The sequence below is a fragment of the Charadrius vociferus genome, unplaced genomic scaffold (genome assembly GCF_000708025.1).
Source record: "Charadrius vociferus isolate BGI_N301 unplaced genomic scaffold, ASM70802v2 scaffold917, whole genome shotgun sequence".
In the NCBI taxonomy this organism is placed as follows: domain Eukaryota; kingdom Metazoa; phylum Chordata; class Aves; order Charadriiformes; family Charadriidae; genus Charadrius; species Charadrius vociferus.
The window spans coordinates 781211-803020 of record NW_009649175.1 but is presented as its reverse complement, the minus strand read 5'-3'; the positions used below and the strand labels follow the sequence as shown (position 1 = coordinate 803020).

General features: G+C 42.4%; 2 protein-coding genes across 2 annotated transcripts in view; one reads left to right on the top strand and one right to left on the bottom strand.

Moving 5' to 3' along the window:
* Positions 1 to 6056: 6056 nt before the first annotated feature.
* On the top strand, positions 6057 to 18593 carry RNF10 (ring finger protein 10). Its single transcript, XM_009888589.1, has 16 exons — positions 6057 to 6257; positions 7247 to 7446; positions 8485 to 8575; positions 9612 to 9796; positions 9876 to 10012; positions 11517 to 11677; positions 12241 to 12369; positions 12517 to 12775; positions 12996 to 13129; positions 14213 to 14330; positions 14677 to 14778; positions 15277 to 15411; positions 16214 to 16311; positions 16540 to 16600; positions 16759 to 16917; positions 17818 to 18593. The coding sequence occupies exons 1-16, from the start codon at positions 6183 to 6185 to the stop codon at positions 17892 to 17894; spliced, it is 2121 nt and encodes a 706-aa protein (XP_009886891.1). The 5' UTR covers positions 6057 to 6182; the 3' UTR covers positions 17895 to 18593.
* Positions 18594 to 20599: 2006 nt separating this feature from the next.
* Positions 20600 to 21810, bottom strand: part of POP5 (processing of precursor 5, ribonuclease P/MRP subunit (S. cerevisiae)) — a 6172-nt gene continuing 4961 nt past the window's right edge. Inside the window, exons 2-4 of the mRNA XM_009888613.1 lie at positions 21606 to 21755; positions 21021 to 21104; positions 20600 to 20848 (exon numbers count right to left, since the gene is read on the bottom strand). Of these exons, the coding sequence (XP_009886915.1) occupies positions 20745 to 20848; positions 21021 to 21104; positions 21606 to 21755 (338 nt within the window). The 3' untranslated portion in view covers positions 20600 to 20744. The remainder of the gene's footprint in view (positions 20849 to 21020; positions 21105 to 21605; positions 21756 to 21810) is intronic.

Below are 21810 nucleotides of genomic sequence, written 5' to 3'. Positions count from 1 at the left end.
GGTCGTTAGCGGTGGCCCCTCGGCGGCCCCCGGGTCTGGGGGATGGCCTTGGGCCGGGGCCGGGGCCGTGGTGGAGCTGAACTTGTCCTACTCGGGCTCTTCGCCTTTCGGCTGGGTTGAAAAAGCTCCGTTTCAGGTCACGGCTGTTTTTCCTTTCTTTTTCCTTCCTCTTCCGGCTGCGTTCCCCGCTGGGCGAGCTGGGGTTCCTCCGCTCTCCGCCGTAAGAGTTAACGCTCTATCCCTACGGGCACCGCAGTAATCGGCTTGAGAGCTAAAGCTTCGGGTTTATAGTAACAGTACATGTTTGCTGGTGCCTGTTAAGAGAGAAACCTTAACTTTGTTCTGCACTCAAGTTGTGTGCGCTCGCTTTTGCGCGGTGCCGAAGGAGGTCTGGTATCGACAGACGGCGTTCCCTGTACCGGCTGTATTTCAGTAACCTGCTTTGGAGGAGCTCAGAGTTAGTTACGTGTTGTTTTCTCATCTGGGATTTAAAGCAAAGTGTTACGCCTGTCATTGCAAACGGCTAGTTTTGCTGACATAGCAGTTCATGAGGAGCCATTATGGTTCTTGTCATCTCTCTTTTCAAGGTAAGACCTCAACTGCCTTTAGTTCTCTAAAGCTGTTTGGGAGCAGAGTGTTCCTGGGAACCTTGCATTTTTTTCCTAAAACCTAGAAACAGGGCAGCAGTCATTAAAATTAGTGTTTTTAGTCCCAGAAGTACATGTGAGAGTGTCAACAGGTTGCTACACCACCATCTCTGTACTAATTTCCTTCCTCCTCAGTGGTTTGTTTCAACTGTATTACTTCAGGTCTCTGAGAAAGCAGCAATGTATTCGAGGGGTTAACAAAATGAGTATCTGGAAGGTGTTGACTCCTTCTCAGACCTTCTAAATGCACTCAGATCCCGGGTAACCAAGTATTACCTGCTCTTCACCTCTGATAACTGGTCTTCCATGGGATAGACCGAGGTGAGTGACATGGGAGTTGGCTCACCTACAGCTCCTCAGGTTGTGGTGTAACTGTGCGATCGTAGTTAAGTTTTAACTTTAGATTCAAACACATGAAAGTCTTTTTAGGAAGAACTTTTTTGGCAGTCGTTTCTGGAAGAACTCCTAACTGATTTGCGAAGTTTTTTGCATCGGCGACAGGATTTGATGCAAGGGTCTTATTATCCCTAGCTACTCTTGTTATTTTTCAGTCTCTTTTTTTTTTTTTTCCATCTAGTGAACAGACAAATGGAAGCAGGGGATGTCATGTGCTAGGTATGCAACAAGAGTTTAAGAACCAGATCTTTGGCTTGTGATGGAATAACAAAGGGTATAAACTTCTCCGCATGTGTTGCGAGAGGCAGTGTGAAAGGCGAGCAGACACGAGGTTTTCCTGTTGTGGAGAACTGGTTTCTGTCCCTCTCTCGCCAAAGAGACACCTCATCACTGCAGCTGCTTGTTTTAGTGATGTGTGATGCGGTACGGAGGATTGTTCGCAGAATATAAACATCTTTCAGTAAGGAGTTAAGATGGCCTGTCCTGTCCTGTGGCCTTTAAGTGGAAGAAATAGTATCTGTAGTGAGGAAGAAAATAAAAGGCCTGTCATTCCAGCCCAAAATAAAAGCAGTAAGTGATTTTTGTGGAATGCCACTTTTGACTAGCTTGAAACAATGTCACTAGTAACAGAGGAGCAGTGAGGAGAGAAATCCTCATGTACCATACTCTTCTACTCCTATATAATAGGCTATCTTTTAATTAAAAAAAACCCCAACTTCTTTGAAGACTTCTTTTTTAATAAAACAGAGGATAATTTTGTCTCAACGTAATTCTGCTTCTAAGATGCTTGTTTCTTAACAAGGGTAAAGGGATGTGGAATGAGTTGCTTCCTTTATGGTGCATGGAAGAGGCCTGGAAAAATTGGAATCCCTTTAATCTCTTTAGGAGCAGATATGTATTTGGGAATATCTTAACTGGAGGGTACCGACAACTAAAATGAGAAGATTCCCTTGGTCAGATTCAGACAAACAACCACAAGACAAGCATAGAGGATGCAGCTCTGTTGAATTGTGGCTATGTTTTGGTAGCCGTTGCATGCGAGACACTGGCATGTCACCATATGGGATTTTTTTCTTGATTTCCTAATCATTCTATGTGTAGCTGATGTGGTCCACCCAATTTCTCTCCTGTTTTAGGAGAGGTATAGGAGGTATTCTGAAAATATTGTGTCTCCTTTGAAATGGAAAATATTCTTGATGGACCACAGACCCTCCCCAAAACGCTGACCTTTTGTTGCATAAGTGACTTTTGCACTGATGGTCACTGGCTTTGAGTCTAGTCAGGCTCTCACCATTTAGACGCATTTCGGAGTTACCTGCTGTGATCAAGTCCAGAGGAAGAAATGAAGAAGTGGACGTTCGTGAAACCTTGCGGTAGCTTCTCCTTCCGTTTCTCTTGCAGCACAGCTTGAAATGGGCTAAATAGGGTACTGTAAGCTCTTGTGCTTGTGGAAGTTGGGTTCCAGCTATCCTTCAAACTTGGCCTTAGAAACTAAATTAACGTTTCCAATGGAAGGGTTTCTATAGGTTATATTAGTGCACCAACAGGAGTCACGTCCCATCAGGATGGAATAAAGTAGCTAAGGGAAAATAGGCTTGTTGGGTTTCTCTGCAGTCCAGGAGACCTGATGGACAACATTGGTTCTCTCAAACTGGGCCTTATTACAGTGTGAGCATGCTTAGCTGGGGTGGGTGACTGCTCCGTCACCTCTTGCTCACTGGGATGTTTGCCTTAGCAGCAGCAGTAGCTTCAGTGTGTTTTCATGAAATCACCCTGGGGCTTAGTGTGATCCACCACCCAAACCCCTTACGCAATACGGTTGGCTTCAACACTGCTCAGGCGAAAAGAAGAGCCAAACAAAGCTGGAAGGAAACTGCAGTCCTCACCCCAATAGCAAACTACTGCAGCTCCAGGACTGAAGTGGTCACCTAGAGCTGCTTTTAGTCCTGCGAACTTCATCTCCTCTCTTTGGATCTTTGGAGATAGAGGTCCTCTGACAGAATGCGGCATCCAGCAGGAGAAACCACAGATGGCAAGACTTGCTTCAGAAGGAAGAGTGGCTTGGTTGCTAGTTTTATGAAATTATATAGACAGTATTTTTTTTTTATAAGTCTGTGTTCTCTTGAAGTGTGGATGGGTAGATATATTTATTATAGGTTAGACCTTGTGAGACTGGCAAAAGGACTAACTGAGGAGCTGAGCGAAGAGTAAGTACCTCACCAGAGCTGTTGCTCATTCCTAATTTGCCAAGAAAAGAGGGAGGAAAGAAACTCCCAAATCCAAACCTATGCTACTTAAAATGGATCTAATAAGAGAGGATGGCAGTGGCAATCTTCCACTTTTCTCCCTGCATGAGTGCAGATAGCCCTCTCCTGCCCCGCTCTTCATGGGAATGCAAGGAGGGATGATACAAAGCAGAGCGCTCCGTGACGTGTGGCCTGCTGGCAAGGTTGGAAGGAATGGCGTTGCTTAGATTTGGGGTGGGGGAAAGCTGTTCCGGTTCACAAATGCATACTCCAAACTCCTGGTTGTCTGCTGACTGATTTCAAAACTACTCTGATGGACCAGAATCCTCATGAGGGTAATTATTCTGGGAGGAGAAACTTGCAATCAGTAAAATCAGGTTTGAAGGTTAGATTGTCATGTATGGTCCTTCCTAAAAAAGGCACAGGTGGGGAGAGGACTTTTCTACAGAATGTGAGAGTCATTAGAGGGACTCCCAAAGGCTCTTGGAGTTGGTCTGAAAGGACCTGTAGTATCACAGGAATGTGTGTAACCCAGCTGACTGACAAATTGGATGGTGACTCACTTGATTAAAACTCTAAGTGGTAGGAAATTCTTGTGTCAGCTGCAGGTACAAGCTGTTCTTGGGCCCTGTAAAGACCCACTTTAGGCTGAACTTCTCCTCTTGAGTTGTTTGGTTTCTCCAGTTGGTGATTGCAGAGAAACTGCAAAGTCGCTGTAGACACAATAGGCACGTGCTTCTCTAGCGTGTTCACTGAAATTGCAGATTTAAGAGGGTGGCTGAGCTCTGAACTGACAAGCTCTGCTCTTGAATAACTGAAGTAGTAGTCCAGACCTCTTCAAAATACTTAATTTTTTACTAGCGACTCAGTGGTGTTGATTAGAGCCTCTTCTCTATAAACACTCTCAAAAAAGGTCTATCTAAGTAATCATTCAGCCAGACCTGGTCACACCCTCAGTACTTGGCAGCTTCTGGTGTGTTTTTTTCCTGATAACCCTCAACCCATGTCTTTAGCCTGACATGTATTGTAGCGCTGCAAGCTGTGCAGGCGTGTGTTTGAGTTACACATCTGGGGTTCTGATGGAGTTGGTTTAATTCTGAATTAAAGGATCAGCCGTTTGAATAGCAGAGTAAATGACCGGTTCTGGTGACAAAGTTTGTCTGCAAAATGTCTCTTGTCACATCATGTGAAAGTAATGATAAAGTCTTTTTACTTCTATAGCTGTAGTTGCAGGCAAAGACTGAAGTCCGCCATGTGCAAGAAATAGCAGACCACCACAAAACCCAGTCAAACCACTTTGATTACTTATTTTTAAGAAGTCGGATCCTCAGTAGTGTACAATAACACACAGAACTTCCAGTCTACTGGCCCCCTCTTTCTGGGGGCGAAGCGGGGAGAGAAAACTAAATATAACAAAAAAGTGAGACTTTGTGTGGATGATCCAATTCCAGCTGTTCTAAATGCTCAGGTAGATTGGAAGTGGTGCTGGGGAAGGGGAAAGCTGGAGGCACTGGTAATGAAAACTACCCATATGGATAACGTGATTCTGAATCACAGTGGTGTGTTTGCCTGCCAGGTAAGATTTATATTAAGGGGTGGGGAGGATTACCAAGTGCGAAAAGGCAAACTGGTAGGCTTTAATAAAAAGGAATCTAGATATTGTATGAGGCGTTACTGTTTGTGTAACACTTACTAAGTATCCAGAGTGACTTTGGGGCTGGCTGCTGTGGGTAGACGTCTTGCTGGGCCTGTGGAGTTTTGCTTCCAAGATTATCAACATACCTCTTCTACAAATAAAACTTGGGGCAGTTAGTGGAAAAACTAGGTTAAGTGACAGGTAAGCAATCTGCTGTGTCCTTGGGGCAACTCTGGTCCTGTGTTAAGACTATTAGAAATACCTTCATAGTATTAATTTTCTGTTCTAGCAGTCTGGTGAAGCAGCTGTTTAGACACAGGAAACCCCTTTCAGGAGCCTGACTGATTTTTCTGCTTATGTGAGCTTTATTCCTGCCGTATTTTGTTTTGTGCTTCACCGCTGTGTCCTGCGTTAGGGTCAGTGGTGTGTTCAGCATGCTTTTGAGCAAACAGTTCTTGTTGCATAGGTTGGTGGACTTAGTACTTAGATATTAGGTACGTGCCCTGCAAGGCCTGCATTGGGTTTGGGCTTAAAGATCGATTAGCATTTGTTGGCCTTGTGAAAGAAAAGGCTATTTTTAAAACAGAATTAGGTCTGTTGGGGTCTTTGAAGCGTAGGGGGCAGAATGGAGTGAAAACAGGCAATGGGGTCTTGCAAAGTGGGAGACTTCAAGACAAAGGCAGGGAGCAGTATATTTATATAAGGGAACGATGTGATAAATCGTGTGTTTTCATAAAATTGAATGAAAAAAAAATGAACTGGTTGTTACCAATTTTTGTAATGGGGCACAAAGGTATGGTGTTGGTGTTTATCACTCAATGTACCAGGTAACACGCTAAGTCTGGTGATGGTGATTCCAAATCTGGATAAAGAAAATTCAACCATTCTAATAAAAGATAAAGCACAGCAAATGCATCCTTTTATAGCGTTTGGGCAGTGATAGGTGTGAAGCAGTTTCGGTTGCTGTGGGGGTTTGATGCCCTGATGAACACCAGCCTTTTAGCCAGGGCCCAAGGCAGTGGCCGGGGTGGGCATGTCTCTGACGTGAAGCTAGCTGAGCTGCGGTGCGTGTGGACAGCCCTAAGGCTGCTGATCTGATTCTTGGTGTGGTTTTTTTTTTTTCTTTCAGATGGAAAGAATGCGAGTGGATCCAAACAGCGCTATAATCGTAAAAGAGAAACTTCATATTCAAAAAATGAGAACTTTTCCAGTCAGTCCCGTCGCTCCAATTCACAGAAAAGCAAAGCTTTTAACAAGATGCCCCCTCAAAGGGGAGGTAGCGGCGGAAGTGGCAAACTTTTTAGCTCTTGTAATGGTGGAAGACGAGATGAGGTGAGAATTGTAATGTCATGCCTCCAAGGCCTTCTTTCTTGGGACGAGAGGATCACTCTGACCTGCCTAGATAGGTCTTCTGTGTTCAGCTCCTGGGCTGGGACGGGAAAGAGCAATAAGAGGTGCAAACATCGTTGAGATGCCAGAGTGAGCGTGAGCAGAGCAACTTGGCAACAACAGAAGAGGAGTGTTCTCTGCTCTGAGAGACTTGCAATAAAAAAATACGTCCTGAGGAATGGGTACCTAGACAGGCCATGTACATATCTCGTGAAACAGAGGTCCTTCATGAAAATATCTAGTGATATAGTTTTTAGCTTTTAAGTCTGAGGTGATTGTGTCAAACCACTTCAGTGTACAAGTCTGCATGTATTGCATTGGGAAAATAATTGTATTGGCCTTGGTGACATCAAGATGGAGTAAAACCAGACCCAGGCTTTTATGCTGATGTGGGTCTAAATGCTGTAGACTATATGTGGGTTTTCGTCGATAGTCTTATTTTTTCAGTTATAGCGGGTGAGCAACGCCGCTCACCTAAATTGCTGACTGTCAGAACTCCCCTGCTGTGTCAGTTGAATTATCTCATTCTTTATTTCATTATATAAAAACTAACCAAAAGAAGTACAATCTGTGCAAATAGTAATCAGACTTGTTTACTTTTCATCTAAAAGAATATTGTCAGGATTTGAACATCTTTCTTCTGTTGTTAACCTGGACTGCTAGGTTTTGCCAGCTTTTACTTGTCCTTATGTCGGTGGTTGTTATGCTCTCCTCCTTTTGATCAGTGTGGGTTAAGGCCACTCAGTTCTAACTTTCAGGTTTTCATGCGCTTCTAACGCTGCACTACTTGATTTGCAGAACTGGAATGGGAGAAGGTGAGTGAGTGGATGCTGCGTATTTTGTACGTAATCACTGATGGGGCCTTGGTGTCAACTTACTGATGCTTTTGCAGTAAACTGTAGCAAGTTCTAACAAATGCTGTTGTCTCTTAGGTAGCAGAGGCTCAGCGGGCAGAGTTCAGCCCTGCCCAATTCTCTGGTCCCAAGAAGATTAATCTGAACCACTTACTGAACTTCACTTTTGAACCCCGTGGCCAACCAGGCCATTTTGATGGGAATGGACATGGCAACTGGGGGAAAAGGAACAAGTGGGGACATAAGCCTTTCAACAAGGAGCTCTTCCTACAGGCCAAGTGAGTGGAAGACTGGCAGGGCTCGTAGACTTCTACAGAGACACTGAGCTGTAAGGGATGATCAGCCAGGGAGTTGTGTTTGACCTTGACTACTTGTATTGACTTTCAGGGTGAAGTTACCTCTCTGTAGTGTTTTTAGTGGTAATGACTGTACTTGAAAGAGATAAAAAATACGTCAACAAACATGTCAACTTTACCTGTTTACAGGTGATCTGATGGACTGAGTCCTTTAGATACAAACCAGTTAGTCTTCTGCTCTGATGTTCTAGCACTGCTTGTGGAACATGACAATCCATTTAGGAAGCCCTGTGTAGTTCTCTTACAGAAGACGATTGTTTTTTTCCAAAAAATAGAATGTTGAGATGGTAGGGGTAACAGTTGCTGGATGAAAGCTAATTTGAATTTACAAGTCCCAGGAGCAATTACTCATGTGGGTCTTAGTTCTTAAACTGCTGATTATTTCACAGACCACTAGGTATGTAGTATAACCCAAATGATGACCAGTATAGTAATCCAGCAGCAGAATTGCTTTTGACTGGAAATAATGGTCACTTTCACCAGAATTTGAAGGGTATTCAGGACTTCCTGTGTCTGATCATGTTAAAGATAACAAAAACTATTTTCAGCGTTGATGCTTCTGATTTTTCCCTATTGTTTTGTGGCTTATTGTAGTGAAGTCTATTCGCAGGTACCCCAGTAGTTCTAGTTTTTGTGAGCATATTTCTTCCACTTGTGGATTCCCTGTTTTTTAATAGATCCCTGATGGAGCTGGCTGTTTCTTATGTTTTTCTGGAAAACCACTCTGACTGGCTCATTCTGTAGTTAGTATGTGATGTGTCTAACTGAAATTACACACACCTGTATTCTGGAAATCAGGTTGTGAATTGAACTCTCTTGGTTTTTGTTGGTAGAATTTACTGACTGCATCCAGCAGTTTTCTGCTGGACAAAGAAGCAGCTCAGAGAATCCTATAGGGTAGTTCTTAAAGAATTTTTAGAAACAACTGAGTGGATCATCTGTCTCTTTGCCTTTCCCCAGCTGCCAGTTTGTTGTCTCTGAAGAACAGGACTACACAGTCCACTTTGCTGATCCAGATACCTTGGTCAACTGGGACTTTGTGGAACAAGTGGTCAGTTGTGATGGGCTAGATTTTTTTTTTTTCTTCTTTTTAAGGAGCTCAACCTGTCTTTAACTGCCTCTTTATCTCTGTGATGTTACGTAAAACTCAGCTGTTTTTCAGTTGAGGCCTCTTCTGTCACTCCCACAATACTGGGAAAGATCTGTCATGGAATATATTATGAAATACTTTCATGACAGGAAAAGAGAAGTGCTAAAATCTATTAGGAAAATTAGCAGCTTCTTCTTGCTTTCGCAGATGGGAGCTCATCAAAAATAGTATCTGACATTCTGTAGACAGAGTCCTTGTGATCGAGATATTAACAGAAAACTTGGGCATGAGTCCATGGAAGAGGACTAGAGTGTAGAATTTTGAAGAATTATTCTGTGCATAGGTGGCCTATCTTGCCTAGCAACAAAGTGGAAAATCTCTTGAGAATTGTGGTCAGAACTTTGGCTTGCCTCAAGTAGAAACTTTTTATCTGCCAAGAGTAGTCTTGGAGTATGGTGTACCTGGAGAGGAGGTAAGCTTACTCTTACCTGATGCTACAAGAGAGCTGAAAAAATCTAGGTGCTTGCTAGGCAGTTATGTCTCTGCAACATACAGATGCTAATAAAGTGTCTGACTAAACTAGCATGTTCATGGAAATTGGTAAGTTCAGTCTCGCAGTTAAAAAAGGGCTGCACAAGTCTGCTTGTGTCAGTGAGGTGGCAGAGCTCATTTGCTGTCTTCTTGGCATCTGAGTTCGGATGATGAAGATGCTACTAACTCTTACAGATGATGGATACATGAGAGGAAACATGGGAAGAGTCACTTTTTTAATGTCATTAGATTAGAAATACCAGATGGGTGGCTTTGAAGGTTATTCCATGTGCAGTCTGAAGTTGTTATTCATTTACAGAGTACTTAATTTCTTGGTAAATAAACAGAGCCTAAAGAGCTGGAATATTAATATATTAGAGTAGATCTTACAGGTGGCTTGTTCTGTAGCACAGGAACTGATTTCTAGGTCTAAAACTTGTACCATTCTTCTCCTGTGCCATTTCAGCGAATTTGTAGCCATGAAGTGCCCTCTTGCCCAATATGTCTGTACCCACCAACTGCAGCAAAGATCACCCGCTGTGGGCATATCTTTTGTTGGGCATGTATCCTTCACTATCTCTCTTTGAGTGAAAAGACCTGGAGCAAATGTCCTATTTGTTATGGCTCTGTTCACAAGAAGGACCTCAAGAGGTGAGACTTGATATTTATTAAGTGATGTATCTTTTTGAAATGTTATTTTTACCCTACTAACCTCCTCCTTACATTGCAGTGTTGTTGCTATGGCAACACGTCAATATGCAATTGGTGATACCATTACGATGCAACTTATGAGAAGAGAGAAAGGTGTTCTGGTAGCACTGCCCAAATCTCAGTGGATGAATGTGGTGCAGCCTGTTTACATCAGAGGTGAGTTTATGCGAGTACTGCTGGTTGGCATCGTGCTCCTAACTGTGACGAGGACTTGTGTGGAGAGGATTTACCATGGCAATGCCATGCTGTCACCTTAAAATAGACCAGACTGCAAAACATGGGTTTTAGCAGCTGAAAACCTTAATGACTACATATTAATAATGTTTTCTACCCACACTTTGTTTTTTGTAAGGCTTTAACTTGTGTGCTGTTTCCCTTCGAGGTACTGCACTGCAGACTCCTGCCTTCTCAATCATCGGTATTAATTTGATGTGTATTTTGTCGTACAGTCATTGGTGTCACTCTTACTGCTTTTGTTGGCTCTTCAGTGTCCTTAACTTTTTCTCCTCCTGGCTCCTCATTATACAGCTTAGCAAAAATAACTGTCTCTGTGCCTAAACTGTTTCAAGGATGTAATCTTCAACAAGGTTTTCATCATCTTCACTTATCAACTAAAATCTGAGAATGATATGGGAAAATAATCAAAATTATTGCAAACCTATTCCAAACATCTGTTGCCTGACTTCTTCAGTTCTCTCCAGTCAAGTAATGTGACTAACATATCATCATCTTATCTGTTAGTATCACAAAAATTTTGTGACTAAAGAAATAATTTTACTTAACATTGCTGTTTTGTGGGCTGTCTTGGCTCACTTCATTTTGCAGTCACACTTGTGAAAGGCTGCGTGCATTTAAGCGCTCTGTAAAAAGTCAAGTCTCCTCACGCATGATGGGTATCCAGCAGGCAGGGTATGTGCTTATGTGTTCCTCAGAATTTGAAAGTAAAGGACTTTAAATCCTTTTGTAAAACAAACAACAAATATGGGATTCGAGATCGTTCTAAAGGTTGGACCCTTGGGGAGCAGTAATGTAGGGACTATACTAGTGTGTGATGCTATGGTTGCTGTAAGCTTTATAGCTAATGTAAGCTCTCTCGTAACAAAGACGACTGCCTTTTGCTAAACTTGTATTTCTTTAGTTTACTATTTCTGTTGTGCTGCTTGTAAAAAACCTCACAATAATATTTTGTATGGATTTTGAATAATTCTGGGTTTATGAACTAGTTTGAGCCAAAACAGAGGTCACTTTTGCAGAACTTTCCAGTTGCAGTATTTTTGAGTATATAGAGAAGAGGAAGAAGCAGCAGACTGCATTGTTTGAGGAAGTTTTGACCACCCAAGCCATCTCAAAGCTGGTGTTTCCACAGCATAGAAATTTAGACTTGATTTTTTTGATGTGTAGCAACTGAATGGTGAAGTGGTGGGTTGAAAGTGCCAGATGAACTGCTGTGTGGGGGAGATGTGTGTAGCAGAGCAGGTATGTGGTACCAGCTGGTGTCATCAATGATATAATGGTAATATGCAGAGTCTGTATCAAACTCTGGTTAAGTATTGTCCACTCTGAGGTGGAATAACTCACAAAATTGAGCAGTAACAAAACTTCAGAAGAAACAGCAGTCCAAACATGTGGATATTAATGATTTGGTGCTCCTTCTGTTCAGATGACCAGCACAGTCAGTATTCAAAGCTGCTTCTGGCATCCAGAGAGCAGGTCTTGCAGCTGGTGATTCTGGAGGAGAAAGCGGCATTACTGAAACAGTATGAGGAAGAAAAACACACCCCAGAGGCTTGCTTTATTGAGGCGGCTATCCAGGAACTGAAGGTGAGAACCTTCAAAAATCTTTACTTTTAAGAGTATGCTGAGTGATGAGCATCTATGTTCTGCTGCCTAAGTGGTTGTGTGTGATTATTCTGGTCTCCATGATGTAAATACTAGCAAAGTGGTGATGTTTGCTGCTAGAATAGCATTATAAGTCTTGGAGGAGACTGTTGCCTTTGGACCCCTGGTGTCTGGCATGATGCTCAAGATAACAGAACAGAATGCTTTTTACTGAATGGTATTCCTTCCATAAACGTAAAGGAGTTCTGCTTTCAAAGGAAGATGTGTTTCACTTTTAGCTCCAGCAATTTCTGGGATAACTTCTTTTGGGCAGACATGAGGAGATCTGTAGAATATTCATTCCTTTTCAAAGTCTTCGGGCATCCTCCAGTGGGTGTGCTTTCTAGTGACAAGAAGGAGAGGACCTCTCTTCAAGGGTCACTCTTTGTCTACAGATGTATTACAGATTTATGAAAACCTGAAAGGACAAGGCTAAAAATAACTATGGCGATGGTCTCCTGGCTTAAATAGGAAATTGAAACTTGTTCTCTTTGGATGACCTGCAGGAGCGAGAAACAGCACTCTCTGCTGACCAGGACAAAAACAATGGCATTGCTAGAGTCAGTGCAGCTGTGGAAGAATTGGTCCTAGAAAGCTCCAAGGCTGTGGAGCCTGCAGTTTCCCAAGAGAAAAAGGTGGGTGACAACTCTGCTCTGGCAGATCCTGTTAATACTGCCACTTAACACTGCAGTTTATGGTGAACTGGTGCCAAAGATTTTTGCAGAGATGATAATCTTTTGAAGGTGGTGATGTGGTACTAACTGTATGCTCTGCTGTGATAGTGTGGTGTTGAATATCTCTCTGCATTTGATGAGGAGCTTGTGGAGCCTTGCTCTGATCTGGCAAGTTCTTCTTCGCCGCCTGTGGAAGCAGAAGAGGCAGTGCTGGATGAAGAGGAGGTACCTGAGGTGGACATCATAGGAGAACCTGATATGAACACTACAGAAGAACCAAATCCAGCTGAAACAAGCTACCAAGAATCTAAAGATACAATTAGCAGTGGACATCTTAGCAGCTCTCCTTTTTACTATTTTTATCAAGGTCAGTGCAATGAGACCCTAGAATCATGGGGACAGAGTTGCCCTCTTTGAGATCCTTCTTGAGGAGGATGTTTGTCAGCTTGTTAGATGCAGCTAACCCCTGTGAAATGGAGCTCCTGAGAAAGGAGCTTTAATTTTGTTACTCGAGAGTGCACTGTGGTGGGGAGAAGGGTATTGAAAATTAACAGGCAAAGAACAAGTGATGATATCTTATCTTATAGCGGAGGATGGACAGTGTATGTACCTTCACCCTGTGAATGTTCGATGTCTTGTTCGTGAATACGGCAGCTTGGAGAAGAGTCCAGAGAAGATAACTGCAGCTGTAGTGGAGATAACTGGCTACTCAATGACAGAGGTAGTTATTTTATCTTCTTATTAATTAAGGGCCCTTGTTTTAGCAGATTAATCATTGTACCTGACAGATGAGATTTGTTTCTCTTCAGTAATAAGAAATAATAACTATTAATGGGTCGGCGTGCTGATCCGTGAGGGCATCTCTGTAAGGTGTAGTACCTTAGGTAGCTTTTGATAAGTAGACTGCAGTCTAGCTTTTTTTTTTTTCTAGAAGGTAGGAAATTCTAGGAGTAAGAGAATTGCAAGTTTAAGATTGGTTTGTTGTTAAAGCTGTCTTAAAAAAAGGAAATTTTTTTCTCATATAAGACAGTAGCTTGAACGAGACAGATTATCATCTTTCTCAACCTGAAAAAGTGTTCTGCCTCTGTCTTGAACAAACAATTGTTTCTGAGTATCAAGAGGTGGGACATTATGGAAAATAAAGATGGAAAGAAACTTCAGTGTTTGAGATAGAGGGAATGAAAGTGTTTAAGGCACTGAAGTTCTGGACGAGGGGATGGGTCTTGGATTCCTTTACCTCGGATAAAGACAACTGTAAGAATTGGCATGTGCAGTAACAACTATACATAATTCTTAATTCATCTTTAAGGAAGGATACGCTCAAGTAAGAACCTATGTGGAGGTAGTAGGGAATTGTCTTCAAGTTTTTCATCTCTGTGAGGAAAAACACAAAACTCAGCTTGTTTCAGTCTACCAAAGTGGTGGTTGTTGGTGCAAATAATTTAAGTGTAGAAGTCAAATTCGGTCCAGTGCAAAAATAATTGTGTCAGAATACTGATATTGTAGAATTATTCCAGTGATGTGAGTGAGAAGGGAGAAATAACCAGAAAATCAGTGAGCAAGCTGGAGTAACTGCATCCAAATCTGATTTTGGTGTAGTAGCTGGAGATCTTGGAGCGTTTGCTTCTGACCCAGGGCATCCTTCACGTGTTTATAGTTTATAAAGTGTTATTATTGTGTCATTGCTACTATTTTTTTTCCATTTGATTTAACGAATGGTGAGTGTTCAGTCTCCATAAGCTATTCATCACTATGGCAGCCTCTAGACCTTGTTGTGATAAGATATCTGCTCTTTTTTAATCAGGATATAAGACAGCGTCATCGCTACCTCTGTCACTTGCCCCTCACCTGCGAGTTCAGCATTTGTGAGCTGGCTCTGAAGCCACCCATCATCTCTAAGGAGACTTTAGAGTTGTTTTCAGGTTGGTACTACCCTTCTAGTATGCTCTGTCATGTATCCGTGAGGGTGAAGGGGAAGTTGTTCTTATCTCTCAATGGCAGAAAAAAAGAACATACAGAGCAGCTTTATTCCTCTTGCACCAACTGTCTGATGGCTACTAGACAGAACAACCCCAATTCACTGTTTTATAAACAATAATTATACAACGAATAAAAAAGCCTGACTGCTTGGAAGAGCATATGTTGTTTGTAAGCACATTTTGTTACTAATGTGTTATAACTGAATGTGTTGTTCTCAAAGCTGGAGAAAAACATTGCTGAAATATTGGTTTGGGTTTTTTGATATCCAATGTTGTGCTTTGCTCCTAGATGACCTTGAAAAGAGGAAACGTCTACGGCAGAAGAAAGCTCGTGATGAACGACGACGTGAACGCAGAATTGAGATAGAAGAAAACAAGAAACAGGGCAAATGTAAGTAGTGATTGAGCATAACTGGTGGATTTCCAGTCATCTTTAGTTGCTGAGCTGATTTCTTGAGCTCTAAGGCCTTTAGTTTGTAGCGTGTACTTAGAACAAGATTACAAGGCATTAGAAACGACGTCTGTAAAGCAAAAAAAAAATAAGCTGTTTTAGTCAGGATGTTAAATGATGTTATGCAATTCCTGCATACTTGCCCATTATGGGAGAGACAGAGGGCATTTGAGGGCACAGCTATCTCCATGGTGTATATAGCTCTCAGGATTCTTAGTTTCAGTTTTTATAGTAATCAGGATATAGAGTGAAAAGTGAAGAGGGGAAAAAAAAAACACCCTAGGAACTGCTTCCATCCAGCAGCAGGGCTTGTACTGGTCTCTAAAATAGAGGGTGGAAAGAAAATTGAGTTGGCACCTCCTAGACTCCTGAAGCAACTTGCGTATTGACAGTCCTCCCCCACATTGTGTAGTGCTTTAATTTAAAACCTCTTCCTAGATCCAGAGGTCCATATTGCTTTAGAGAATCTGCAGCAGTTCCCTGCTTTTACCTCTTGCCCTGGAGAAACTACCAGCACTGATCATCAGAGCTTCTGTCTGTCTCCTCTTGGCAGAAGCCCTGTGTTTCAGACAGGTGAGCATCTGGAAAAACCCATCACATCTAGTTCTTGATCATTCTTTTGGGATCTATTGCTCAGGTCATCACGCTGAACTTGCTTAATACTGATCAAAGTCTGCTTCTTTCCTGGATTGCCTATGGGATTGAACACAAAAGGCTGACACGGCTAAGAAACATTCTGGTCCTTTGTCTGCTTTTTACTACCTCTACTTCAGTGACAATATGAGATCTGCACTGTAGTTACTCCATCTTTTAAATCTTTGCTGAGGCAGAAGAAAAGAAATTCCCCAAAAGAGGGGGAAAAGTGTGTATGCCAGGAAAACACTACTGGCATTTTTTCTTTCTACCCTCTCCATCTTCCCCACCACGTTATATTAAAATCAAACGTAGTTGATGAACACTCAGTTAGGTCATTGTCTAGCGATTCTTTACCAAATGTTTTATCTTGCAGTTCATAAAAAATATTAAATAGGAACTATTCTTAAATGTTTTTTTTTTTCCAAAAAAAAAGCCCTAACAACCCCCCCTGCAAAAAAAACCCAAACCAAAAAACCCCACACAACACCAAAATAAGCAGACATAGACACACACACACCAAAAGGAAAGAAAAATAACCCAAACTCAAATCTCCTTTAAATAAAAAGATTGAGGAAATTTGAGAGGTCCCACTGTGTGACTAATGGATGGAATTAATGAGATAAAAATGGTTAATTACATAAGATAATAAAACTTTATTTCTGTTTCATTCTGATAAGCAGCGTAATGAGTGCCTTTGCCAAATGCAACTGGCTTTAATTATCTGCTGCTTTCTCTGTAGAGTCTGTTCCAACTCCACTGTCACCTGCTGCCAGCCAGGTCAGCCCGTTGCTCTGTGGGAGTTTAGAAGAAGAATCTCCTTTCCCTTCCTTTGCCCAGGTAAGCCATGTAGCAGAGTAAATCTTGTCAGAATTGCTTGTGTCTTAGTTGAGGATTAGTGTGAGAACACAATTGCTTCCCCCACGAAAACAATGTGGGATAGATCTTATGGAGACATCGTGGGGTTGGAGTGCTTGAAGGGGTTCCCAGATTCTCTCGCTGCTTAGGGGGTGTGCGGGATTGTTGTAGTATGTGGGATTTAATCATATCTTACAACTTCTTTGATAGATGTTGAGAGTTGGAAAGGCAAAACCAGAAACATGGCCCAAACCTGCTCCAAAGACAAGAGGTAAGAAAATTTGGTAGTGCTACTTCAGGTTCTTTATCATGCATCTATATCTAAGAAATCTTGTAACTTCGCAAGAAATATCTGAAGCGTGGAGGGGCCCATGCACTGTGAGAGCTTTATAAAGCTTTCTGCCTCTCAAAGCCCTTTCCTTCTTTCAGATGAGAACACTCTGGCGCTCCCTGTGCCAGTGGATAGTGATGGAGAAAGTGACAGCTCTGACCGCATACCTGTGCCCAGCTTCCAGAATTCCTTCAGCCAAGCCATTGAGGCAGCCCTCCTGAAACTGGACAAACCGTCCACAGCTGATCATTTATCAGGTAAAAGGCGGGGTTGAAGGCATGAAAAACTTCAGAAGTGAAAAAATTGAATATTTCCCCTTCTTCCTCTGGGAGAAGGGATAGCAGCATTTTGGGGACCAGATATTGGCCACAGAACAGTTCTGAAAATTCTCAGGTTGTGGTTTCTGAACAGCTTGACGAGGGCTTCTGTTAGCTTAAAGCAGCTCTCCTAGTGGGAGCTGAGATCTCCAACTAGCAAAGGGTCCTGTTAGGACAAAGATGGCTTTTGACAATCACATTTGCCGTGTCTCTGCTGGAACTGAATTTAAGCTTTCTCCCAAGGAAGTTCAGGTTATGTGCTTTTAAAATAAAAGTATCAGAGCTGCTGAGCTACCACTTAAGTTTGACCAAAATGTCAAGGTAGCTGCTAGCTGAGATTTCAAATTAGGGAGTCTGAAGCAAGCTGAGATGAACGTAAACCTCTAACCCTGGTGCTGGCTGATAAAACTAATTTATAATGCTCAGTTGTGTTGTTTAGCTCTGGCTTGTTTGGAGACTGCATTAAGAGTTGGATGGGAGGGCCTGGGAGTTTCAGTGAAATTGAGTGTCAGTTCCAGCTGTGGTTTTTTGGGCATGGATGAAAGCAATACCTGTCTGAAAGGGAAACTGCTGCATGTTTGCAGTCCTGAGATCTTCTGTTGCAACAGCAACTTTAGAATCAGTTAGGCATGTTTATAGGTGTGTTTTAGGTGTGATGGAGTCTCCCTTAGTTTGTCTGCAGTCATTTTTTTGTTAAAATTAAACTACCTGGTGCTCAGCGAGTTGATAGGAAGTATCACGGACCTGTAGAAGTCATTTAGGCTAGGGAAGACCCTTTATCATTTGTGTGACATTCCTGTTCCGTGAGAAGAATGACAGTATCATTTTAATCCTTCACAGAGGAAAAGGGAGGCAAGAAAAGAAAGAAACAGAAGCAGAAGCTACTGTTCAGCACCTCTGTTGTTCACACAAAGTGATTCTGCTATTCAAGAGAAGTTTCCTCTCCTGGTTTTCTTTTAATTTTGCTTTGTTTTGCTGCTATAGTTTTAAGTATTTAAATTTGAACAGACTAAACTTGTGTTTCCAGGGCTTCTAGGGGGTTCAGGAGGAAACCATGACAGTATATGTTGAAGTAAGGTGGTTTGATTCCAACTGCTTAATCAGTTTATACTGAAACAAAGTTTTGAAAGAAATAACCCAGAGAAAAATGAGCCAAGGCTTCTAGTCTATGCCGAGTTGGTTCTTTTGGCCTAATAAGCAGTATGAAAGTCGTTACAGCTGTGTGGCACTGCCAGAATACTGCAATATTACCTAAGTGAAGAGGCAGAGCGCCTTTATTTCCCTAGAAGTATCCATGGGCAGAAGTCCATCTGACTGTGACAGTAGTGCTGTTCCAGTAAAGCTGTCAAACTGCTCTCTTGAGGAACTGGTTTCCACTGCACTGGAAACGGGCAAAAAAGCTTCCTGGCTTTAGAGTGTTAGCTGCTATATCTGTTCTTTTTCTAAAGAGCAAGAATTCCTCCTGTTCTCCTGGCTTGGAAAGATTTAAAGCTGAGGTGAGTGTAAAGCAGAACTTGGCTGCTTGGTTTTGAAGTGACTCTTGATGAATTTGTGTATTTTAAAATGTGTGCTGGCACTAGTGGTAGAAGGAACCTCCTGGCTTCTCTCAGTTGTTCAAGTCTGTTATAATGTGGGTGAGTGAGGCTGCTAATTCTCTTTTATTTTATTTTTTTTTGGCCGACCATGGGCTACACATTCTTTGTAATCTGATCATCTAGAATAAACACTCCACCCTAGGGCTTTTGGTAACTACCTGAACGGTGTTTTGACACTGGCTGCTCCTGAATTGGAAGAACAACTGATAGCTGGAGTCTGTAGATAACTTTTTATCTCCCAGCAAGAAACTGGGGTCTCTTGTACTGGGTTAAGGGCCTGTATCTGCGTGGTTCTGGGATGTAAGTTGGTCTGCACTAAGCACCTCGGGCTATAAACATGCCTCTTCTGGACCCCTCCCCGCTCTTTCTTTGGGTGGTCGCATTCTGCACTGTTTGTGGTTTGATTTGAGCTAATGAGTTAAGTGGTGTGGATTTTGTTGAATAAAATGAACTGTAGGTGTAATGTACCAGTCAAGGCCAACAGTTGCAATAAATCATGTGCACACGCACTTACAGTACTGCACACTTCCTGAGCTATAACCCAACTGTCCTGTGAACATGGAGCACACCACCACTTAGTTGCACAGCTTCAAATCTTACCTTCCGACTGACAGAATTCACGCCAGGGGGCTGCTATAAAGTACCACCTACCTTACAGCACAAGACTGACAGGTGTCTTCTGTTACCTTTGGCCCCACTCGCACCAGTGGTCCGCCTGCATTTGCACAGGCTTTAAAATGTTGATTTGCTATTTCCGAGGAAGCTGAGTGTTTGAGGCTCCTGGAGTCAGGTATTCGTTCTTAACACCACTGGTCAAGTCATCCATTGTGTCCCTACGTAAAAAGTTTATGTCAATACATAGATGTTTTATTTCAAAGCGATAGGCTCCATATTATACAAGTGCTTCCTCAAGGCACTTGAGCGTGTGCGCATGGGAGGCTGCTACCAAAGAGCTACTTCACAAAGCTCTGTATGCGGCTCTAAACCAGAAAGAAGGGGGAGAGGGAGGAGGTAAAGAGTACTTCAACTGCTACAGGAGGATAGAGGAAACACTTGCAAAACATTCTTTGAAAGCAGCTTGACTTCACGCTTGGTCACAATTAACTACACTTGATGAAAACACCGTACAGCTTGTCAAGAGAGTGCAAAGAAACTAAGACAAAGATGTCTGAAAGTAGTAACACATCTTGCTGTTAATGCTTACATGCACACTGGAAAATTATTGATGAAGGTAGAGAAAACAACTAAGATTGATTCAAGTATGTTGTTAGCTTCATTCACAGTACTACTGTTTGCTATTTGTAACAGTCATTTTAAGCCATGGAACAGGAGTAACTACTTAGTGTCTAACCAGTATCTGTTGTGTTCTATTACCTCTACACATTTATAGTCAACTTTTCTTTGCATCGGGAAGAGAGACAGAATAGCTGGAGCTGGTGTAACTCCCCTCCACATCTCACAGGCACTAGGACAAGGGAAGTGATGCGGGCAGGGAAGACTGTCCCTTGTGCAGGGGCAGTCTCCACAGGACAGCATCTTCAAGTTGTATCTTGTTTTCCTATGGATTCAAGAGATAATACCAGCAACGCTACTTTCCTGTAACTGATTGGTGTAAACTTAATAAATATCTAAGCAGTACTTGTACCTATGAGTTTTATAATGGGCTAGATGGAGTCGAGTCTTACAGCTCTGCCTTGCATTCCATGTAATCTCTGCTCCTGTGTACACAACTGGTGCTTTTGTGGCTCAAAACAATGGACAGCCCTATGGATATCAGCTGCAATTGAAGATAAGGTATAAAACAGTGAGATGTTTATGCTTTTTCTGTACCAAATGAGAATAACTACATTCCTTGTCAATGCCAACTGCCTAAAGCTCACTTCTACCTCAGCATGAAGATCACATTGAGCTGCTACACTCCTTAGGAGTGCAGGTGGTTTTGACTCCTGGAATGAAACAGGCAAGTAACCTACTTAAGTAAAACAGTATTTTTTATTTTAAGAAAAAAAATATTTAAGAGCACTCAAAATGGGGGAAATGAAGTCTAAATATGTACAGATGCTTTTTCTGTCCCCTGCTTTGCTTAGCGCTGAAGATAACTGGTAACATCTTGATTACACAAGTACAGGACAGAGTTGAACAGTAACATTTGAACAGTTACACTCGTAACATTCAGTCTGTCTCTATGCCATCATCATCTTCCTCATCTCCACTTTGAGACTGCTCTTCTGTCAGGGAACAGCTCAACAAGGACTTCTGTATACACCGTCTTTCCTCTGCAACAAAGAACAGAGGGTCATTACTTGATCTCTTCACATATGCTGGAATATCCTCGACATCTAAAGAAAGGAATGTTTCTCAGTTCAAGAGTTCAGAAGTAGATTTGTATATCCTACAAATCCCCCAGGAACTGAGGCCACGTTTAGGAAAGCGGCTGGAGGAACTCACCTTCATTTGTACAGTTTTGCAACAACATCAGCAGCTGTCTTCTATTATATTGAATTAGAAATTTCTGACATGTTCTTATAGTACCTGTAGGGGTCACAAGAACAATACGTAATAATCTACAAAACCAAGTGTTTTCAGAGCTGCTAGTATATTTTCTTTGCATCGAGTGACAACTTTATTAATGCAAGTGCTAAGAGGGGACTGTAGACTTCATTTCCACACTGTTGTGGTTAAGTGCTGGAATACCAATTTCTAACATGTAGTGCCTGTTATTTGCCCCAGGTGGTTAATTTTGAGGACGTAAATGATACTATACTTTGAAAATATATTTTAAAAAGAAAATAATGTAATAATACTATTTGCTGCTCTGGTTTTGTTTACATGTAATGAAGATTCAAGCAGAATTAATGAGGGTTTCAACAAAGAACTGCCAGTGCCCGTTTCTTATTTAGATCTGCTAGAAACAACTCAGTGGCACAAAGGCCGTGTCTATGGCATCCCCAGCAGTGAGGTGGGGTTCTTCCATTCTAGCAGGCCTGGAAGGTACGGCTGGGCACCACGGCCTCCCCCCAGGCCCCGGCTGACCTCCGACGTGCAGGGTGTTGAGGGAGCAGGGGTAGCGCTGGGCCCGGCTCTCCAGGTGCCTAACGAAGGGCAGCGCCGAGCAGACCAGCCTGTAGAAGTCCTTGCGGCAGCGCAGCAGCACGGTGCCGGTGTAGGCGTTTAGGTACTTCACTGCGGGGGCACAGAGGTACCGGTCAGCCCGGACACCCGCCCTTCCCGGAGAACC

What these genes read in the sequence shown, in the direction of transcription:
- RNF10 (XM_009888589.1), top strand. Translation starts at nt 6,183, where the DNA reads ATGCCCCCTCAAAGGGGAGGTAGCGGCGGAAGTGGCAAACTTTTTAGC. An exon ending in AAGCCCTGTGTTTCAGACAG is followed by an intron (nt 15,412 to 16,213) that starts GTGAGCATCTGG and finishes CTTTCTCTGTAG; the next exon opens with AGTCTGTTCCAACTCCACTG. An exon ending in CTTTCCCTTCCTTTGCCCAG is followed by an intron (nt 16,312 to 16,539) that starts GTAAGCCATGTA and finishes CTTCTTTGATAG; the next exon opens with ATGTTGAGAGTTGGAAAGGC.